Raw genomic sequence first — 7653 nt, forward strand, 5'->3', positions numbered from 1 at the left:
AATTTTGACAAAAAACGGCGGTTTTCAATTTGTACTCCTAATACTTTGAATATGGGCGCATCTCGACGACATCAGCTTGCCACAGATCGTCAAATCCTTTGATTATAACGTGTCTTCGAGGAAAATTGCGCCTTGCTGGGGCGTGTAATTCCTCGAAGAACCGTCGCCTCTCGGAGCTAATTTTCTTCGACAAACTCATGTTTCGGCGCATAAACGAGTTATGCATAATCGTGAGGCTGTGCCTCTCCACGAGTGCCACCGGAATGTGCTCGGTAGCCGTGGCCGAAAGACATGTGTCTCTCTACGTTTTGTATGTCCGCTGCCTTTATGATACGATGTACTCGCTGGGTGGGGAACAAGAAGAAAATCCGCGCACCATGTATAAAACTGTATTTCGCGTAGTACAAACGATCACAAGAGATGACGAGAACAATGTCTATAGACACGCACCGTGGCGGCTCACAACGAGAAGTGAAGTCGCGCTCGCGCTTGGCGACAAGGCGCAGCCGAAAAACGAACGAAAATCGCGGAAAAAGGTCGCGAGACCCAAGAGATGGCGATGCCTGCTCGCAAGGCGCAGGACGAGCCTAAGAGTGGCGCGAATACCGGACGGCGCGAAACTTATTGAATTAAATTAAAGATACTATGTATATATATATACGTGGTATCGTACAACGCCGCCCCTCCGTTGAAAGGACATACTTTCAACATCATGTTACAGCTTAGATCACTGAGTGATCGTTTGAGAAGGTGATTGCTGGAAGAGCATGTTACAATAATTGTTTGAACGCAAATAACTTGTTCGAAAACTTGAAATAATTACTGAAATGAAATGGCGCAGGTTACAAAATAAACTTAAAATTACGCGAGTTTGTTTGGTCGGATTACAAAAAAAATCTCATTACGTGCTATTCCTCAATGGGTAGGATAGCAATTTTTGACAATGGCCTGGTAAACAGACCCCGCGCTGTACGGACAGTGGCAGTTCGAACGATGTTGTCTGGTCCGGGATGAACCTCCTCCACTCGACCGATTGACCATTGTAGGGGGGCCAATCCCTGTGATTTGAGCAGGACCATCTGTTTAGGCCTTAATCGTTCGCCCTTGTTGATCTTCCACTTCGTGCGCTCCTGTAAGGTATGCAAGTATTCTTGGCTCCACCTGCGCCAAAAATGCTGTCTGATTTGTTCGACACGCTGCCAACGGACCAGTCTATTCTCGCTTACATCAGTAACATCAGTGTAAGGAAAACTATTCAAGGCCGTGCCAACCAAACAATGACCTGGGCTCAAATACGACAGGTCGTTGGGATCGTCGCTTAGTGGAGTTAGAGGACGTGAGTTTAAGATCGCTTCTATTTCGCAGAATATTGTTTGAAGCTCTTCGAAGGTCAAAGGCGACTTTCCGGCTATTCGGTATAAGTGGTGCTTCGCCGATTTTACTGCGGCCTCCCAAAGTCCGCCAAAATGCGGCGCGTTAGGTGGAATGAATTTCCACGCAGTTTCGTGATCACGCAGGAAATGATTGATGTTAGCTTGGGTTTGATCTTGAGACAAGAGGTCGAAAAATTCTTTAAGTTGCCTTTGAGCTCCGACAAACGTCGTTCCGTTATCGGAATATATGCAGACCGGTTTACCCCTACGTGCCACAAAACGCTTGAGTGCGGCAATAAAGGAATCTGATGTGAGGTCGGAAACGAGCTCCAAATGCACTCCCTTTGTCGCAAAGCATACAAAAATTGATAAATATGCCTTGTGATTTCCAGCATTGCGTCGCTTAGATTCTCGAATCACAAAGGGGCCGGCATAATCGACGCCACAATGCGCGAATGGGTTTGAGATATTTACGCGCCCGGCGAGCAATGAGCCCATGATTGCTTCCGAAGGCACCGGCTTCATCTTGAAACACGTCACGCAGTTTTTTAATATTTTTCGCGTAACCGATCGAAGAGATATTGGCCAGAAGCGCTGCCTTACTGCGGCCATCGTGGCCTGCGCGCCAGCGTGTGCATTACGCACGTGTTCCCGTTCTATAATTCTTTGAGTGAGAATGTGATTTTGTGGCAATAGAATAGGGTGACGCATATCAGAATTTAGATTAGAATTGCCTAACCTACCGCCCACGCGGATTAGCTTGTCCTTGTTCACGAAGGGTGAGAGGGACAATAAGCGGCTGGCCGGGTTAATGGTTTGACCTTTTAATAAGGCCTTGTATTCATCTGAAAAGACTTGTTCTTGCACGGATTTACACAGGACCTCTAGGCAGAGTTGCCATTGAGGCGCCGATTTGCAGCCACACCGACAGCCAGAGGGAACAGACCCACTTGCACCGGCTGGCACTTTATCCCCACTTATCGGCGTACGTCGAGCAGCCAAGGCGACGAGTGGGGAGCTCTACTGTCTCCTTCTTTCTCAAGCGGTCTCTCTCCTTCTCGACCTATCTTTTTCTGTCTCGAGCGTTCTCTTTCTTTCTTGTTACAGGCGCAGCTTTGCTCTCAACTATCAGCGATTTGAGATTTTCGTATCGCGGAACCGAGTTACGACGCGTCGCGCTGCTGCGCGCGCGCGCTATGTATTTATATATATACACGTTTTCTACTTATGCATATATAAAAAATACATGACCATATATCGATTTTTTTATCTTTATGGTATATTTATAAAATAGAAAAGAAATTGAAAAAAAAATAGCTGTATTAAGCATGTATACATGTTTACAAAAAATGCTTAATTATTTCTAAATTACAATGTAGAAATATTGCAGCATGAAATATATTCAGCATGGTGACACTTTAAATAAAAAACCAAACGGTATTGAAATAATTTAAAAAATCGTTTAACTTTTTGTTTAAAATGTTACTATGCTGAATGTGTAATATTTCATACAGCAATATTTCTACATCATAATTTAGAAATTTAATTGTGCATTTTTGTTAATATTTACTTGGATAAATTCTTTTAAATGTTTTACGTATAGCATAGCTAAAAGTATCTTTCCTAATTATTGAACAATTTGTTTCCAAATTTAATTTTATATCATTAAGATGATTCACCTATCGCATATCGTTATATTTTTATCGAAATACTATTTCCAAATTAATTGAACAATTATCAACATTTTCTAAAAGGTCAATACTTTTACATCTATCTTTTTAAATGTACCTACACAATTGTTGCTTACAAGATTTGGTCATATAATTTAATATCGGGAAATGTCACGCGTCTCATCGCCAATTTGACAACTCTAGATCTGAAGTCACATACGGCTGTTACTGTTGTTATAACATGATTTCGAATCTCGAGATTCTTCAGTCGAATTCTGGCGATTACAATATTCAGTACTTTAATATAGCAATTAAAATGTGTTAATATTTAAGTCCACTCTTGGCCACCATGCGCGTTTTTTATTTAAAATGTATCACGTAACAAAAAATTATGCTCATTTTTTTTATGAAATAAATACAACTATTACCGAAATTATTTTTTTTCGATAATCTGTTTTCTTAGATTTACTTTATTTTACATAAATATTTATTTGCACAAACGTACATAGTGTTGCTCAACGGAAACCGCGAGAAGGTGGTGGTCTCTTCCGTCAGGAGGGAAATGTAAAAAATTATTATCTATACTTAAAATTAATAAGAATTGAAAGTAATATTTAATCAGCTACATTGTTTTACAATATTAACTAGTCACATAAAAAATGGAATTAATTAACATTGCAAAATAATGTAACTGATTAAATATCACTTTCAAAATAAATTTTTTACATTTCCCTCAGTGTGTGTGTGTGTGTGTGTGTATGTGTGTGTGTGTGTATGTGTGTGCGCTTAACTTTATATTGTTTTTACACGCTCGTTCTTTCTGAACGATGTCCTTACGGACAAAATATTTTGCACATCCACTCTTTTGAGCGATATTATTTTGAAAAAGTATGAATAAATAAATGTGCGTTTGTTTCTACCCTGTTGTAAGCCAAGCCCTTTAAGAACAAACAGAGACATGAACGGAAACAGAAAGAAAAATGTAACTTTAAAAATATTTATAAATAAAATAAAATTACTAAAATAAAATAACACAATATAGACTAAACAGAGAAATTATAATAAAACGCATAAAAAAAGAAAATAATGGTGAAATAATAATATAAAAATATAGTAGGCGAATAGAAAATAAAAGTATATAAGTATATACGGATAAAAAAAAGTCATTTATATTCATTTTATTAAATTTTTTATTTAAATATTATAATATTTGTTAATAATAATGGTTCCTTTTCCCCTTCCGCCACTACTACTTCCTCTTCCGCCTCTGCCTCTGAAGATCCCGCGTTGGCGGTACCAACGGGCGCGGGAACGCCCATGTCCTGGTCCATTTCTACGGACTAAAAATAAATATAAATAAATGTAAAACTAAATATTTTATATATATCCATATATTTAAATATAAATATTGTATTACTATTATTTTGCTGCCGCTCGTAAGTATGCTGCAGCTGCTCCTGCTGTTGCAATTGCTGCTGTTGCGGTTGCTCCTGCTGCTGCTGCGGTTGCTCCTGTTGCTGCAACTGACGCTGCTGCGGCTGCTGTTGCTGGCGTTCTTGCAGCAGCAGATTGACCGCTTGTTCAAGGCGGTCTATCTGCTGCTGCGGTTGCTGCTGCTGTTGCCGCCACTCTTGCAGCATGTTCTCTATCGCCTCCATACTTCTCTCCATATGCTCCAATCTTCGTTGGAGCACGGAAGGTCCTTGACGGACTACGATCTGTTTATCTGAAAAATACATAATATTAATAAAAAATATATGAATATATATTATGTAGTAATTCTAGAAGCAAGATTGAATGTCAATAATTTCGTTTGAAATATAAATAATGTACATAATGTACATAATACTACAAGTAGATAATGCAAGCTATGTGAATTATTATAAATTGCATAACACAATACAGAAAGTTATGATGCAATAAAATTATTTATATATCCGAAAGAGAAGTAACTCATCAAGTCAATGTCAAATAAACATCGATTTGATCTAAAAATCATCGTTTTGACGTCGATTTCATTTATCGCTGAAGAGCAATTTTAATAATGATAAAATAAAAATATCTAATATTCCAGAAAATTAAAAAAAAAAACAAGTTTATGTCATCAAGTCTGAGTTCATTTTGAAATGCAAAAAAAATTCTTTTTTTTAAAGTCATAAACAGAATTTTTTGCTTCTGAAAATAAACTCTTGAATTGACATAAACCTGTATTTAAAAAAATGTTTTTTTAATTTTTTGAGGTGTTATATTTTTTTTTATCACTGTTACAATCGAATCTCAGCGAGGAATGATAATAAAATCAACGTCAGAAAGATGATTTTTATATCAAATCAATATCCATGCGATATCAATTTAATGAGTTATTTCTTTTTGGAATATATTAATAATTTTATTCCGTTTTAACTTTCTGTATTGATATTCAATTTATAATTTGCATTGCTCATCTAGTAGTAAAAGATTCGTTAGTAAAAACAAGACATATACATAACCCTTTGTATCAAGAATTATTTCTTTTATTCGTTGAATTATGATACGTCTCTGAATTATTAGACGCACAATCCCGTTAAAGAATTACTTTAATCGTTAAAATAACATAGATTGACTTTATCAGTATGTTAGTATTAATAAAATATTTATAACTAACCTGCCATATCACTGTCCGTCGCTGTCGCAGGAACATAAACAAATGACAGTGGAGACGCAGATCATCGATAAACGCGCGTCCACATGATTTTTTACCAACCGATTAGTGAGACGCGGCCTAAATGTAGCATCACTGTTCTGAAATATGCTTCAATTGTTTTTCTATGCGCTATGTTCATTGTTATCTATTTGGTCGCAACGTCTTGCTGCTGATTAGAGCTCTGTATTCAGTTGGCAAATATTTACGACCAAAAAGGTAAAACGAATTTTTACACAACACATTCACAACACACACACCCACATATTCCGAAAGAGAATAGGATTTAGTAAATAAATATTGTGGGAGTGACGAACCACGGGATCCTAATCTCTTTCTGTGACATTGGTAATATTTATATATATTTATTATTTAATTTATACGGAAATGTCCAATAAATCGATCAAAAAAAGAAAGCGAACCTTCTTAGAAGCTTGGCTTTCCGATGATCGATATAAATCTTGGATACGTAAAGTTCCATCCGACAATTCTCTCTACCATTGCACTGTATGCAATAAAAATTTGTCATGCAATTCAGCATATGTTTTGAGACATATGGATTCTGTGGGTCATAAAAATAAACTTAAAAAAGTATTATTAGAAAACAGTGATGAAATATCACAACAAAGATATAAAACATTTCAGCCACAATGGTTAGAAATTGATGAATATAAATGTTGGTTACGCGAAGTGGCACATAATAAAAGTTTATTTTTATGTTCAATTTGCGATACATATGGAAGTATATCAGGTGGATTATCGCATATTGAACGACACGCAGAATCCAAAACTCATTTAGATAAATGTAAAAATTTAGAAAAGAACACGTGTAGTAAAGAATCATATACACGAAATAATGATTTGCCATTTGAGGAACGTAAAAAAGAAGCTGAAATGAGATATGCAACATTAATTGCTAGTCTCGATATTTCTTTTAATAATGCAAAACACATTTTAGAATTTTTCCAAAATTTATCTGATGATCCACATGTATTGAAAAAAATGACAATGGGTCGTATAAAGTGCAGAAATGTTGTCACAAATGCAGTATACCCAATGATGAGAGAACGTGTTGTGAACAACATACAAAATCAAAAATTTTGCGTATATATTGATGAAACGTCTGACATTACAAATGACAAATGGATGACTTTTCTTGTAAGATACGTAGATTTAGAGATATTAGATATTCGCATTCAGTTAGTAAAATTAATTGATATAGATGCCAAAGATTCCAGTTCGGACAAGTTAATTAACGCATTTAAATGTGAAATGTGGCGATTAAAGATACCATTTGGAAATATTGTTGCCTTGTCATGCGACAATGCGTCTGTCATGACTGGGAAACAAAAATCATTTAAAAAAAAACTGGAAGAATTATGTCCAAATTTGTTAACATTTTCGTGTCCTTGCCATTCCGCAGCGTTAGCAGCTCGTGCTGCATGTAATAACATACCCGATGTTTGCGATGACTTTTTAAAAAGAATTGCTAAATATGTTAACAGCAGTCCAAAACGTACTGCTATTTTCCGTGAATTTTGTCTCAGTTTTGAAAATAGGTATTTAAAATTAAAAAAATTGTGTGAAACACGCTGGCTTTCTCATTATCAATGCGTAGATAGACTTCTGGAATCTTGGCATACAATTGAACTTTTCTTAACTGAGCAAGTTGTCAGTGAAAAAAGTAAATCTGGAGAAGAATTATTGATTATAATGCGCAAAGTCGATGTAAAAGCGTATTTTTTATTTTTAAAATATATTTTAAATGAATTTAATGCATTCAATGCATTCTTTCAAGCAACAGAAACGCGGATACATATGTTACATTCTAAATCAGTTCAATTTCTTTTTAAAATTTGCAAACATTTTTTGAAAAATGAACTTATGAAATCTTTCACAGAGAACATTATGAATATAGTATTCTCTGAAA

The 7653-nt window shown here is 36.0% G+C and overlaps 2 protein-coding genes across 2 annotated transcripts; both read right to left on the minus strand.

Moving 5' to 3' along the window:
- Positions 1-908: 908 nt before the first annotated feature.
- On the minus strand, positions 909-1898 carry LOC120358920. Its single transcript, XM_039454800.1, has one exon. The coding sequence runs from the start codon at positions 1896-1898 to the stop codon at positions 909-911; it is 990 nt and encodes a 329-aa protein (XP_039310734.1).
- Positions 1899-4215: 2317 nt separating this feature from the next.
- LOC120359014 (ataxin-8-like) lies at positions 4216-5776 on the minus strand. The gene is made up of 3 exons (XM_039455209.1): positions 5688-5776; positions 4461-4769; positions 4216-4383 (listed from the first exon to the last, which is right to left on the minus strand). The coding sequence occupies exons 1-3, from the start codon at positions 5692-5694 to the stop codon at positions 4238-4240; spliced, it is 462 nt and encodes a 153-aa protein (XP_039311143.1). The 5' UTR covers positions 5695-5776; the 3' UTR covers positions 4216-4237.
- Positions 5777-7653: the final 1877 nt, after the last annotated feature.

This window comes from Solenopsis invicta, chromosome 11 (genome assembly GCF_016802725.1).
Source record: "Solenopsis invicta isolate M01_SB chromosome 11, UNIL_Sinv_3.0, whole genome shotgun sequence".
Lineage (NCBI taxonomy): Eukaryota > Metazoa > Arthropoda > Insecta > Hymenoptera > Formicidae > Solenopsis > Solenopsis invicta.

Bases quoted from the DNA above. Each gene is read 5' to 3' on its own strand.
- LOC120358920 (XM_039454800.1), bottom strand. From the start codon at position 1,898: ATGAAGCCGGTGCCTTCGGAAGCAATCATGGGCTCATTGCTCGCCGGG.
- LOC120359014 (XM_039455209.1), bottom strand. The intron at 4,384-4,460 runs GTAATACAATAT...ATTTATTTTTAG, and splicing joins CGAGCGGCAGCAAAATAATA to TCCGTAGAAATGGACCAGGA.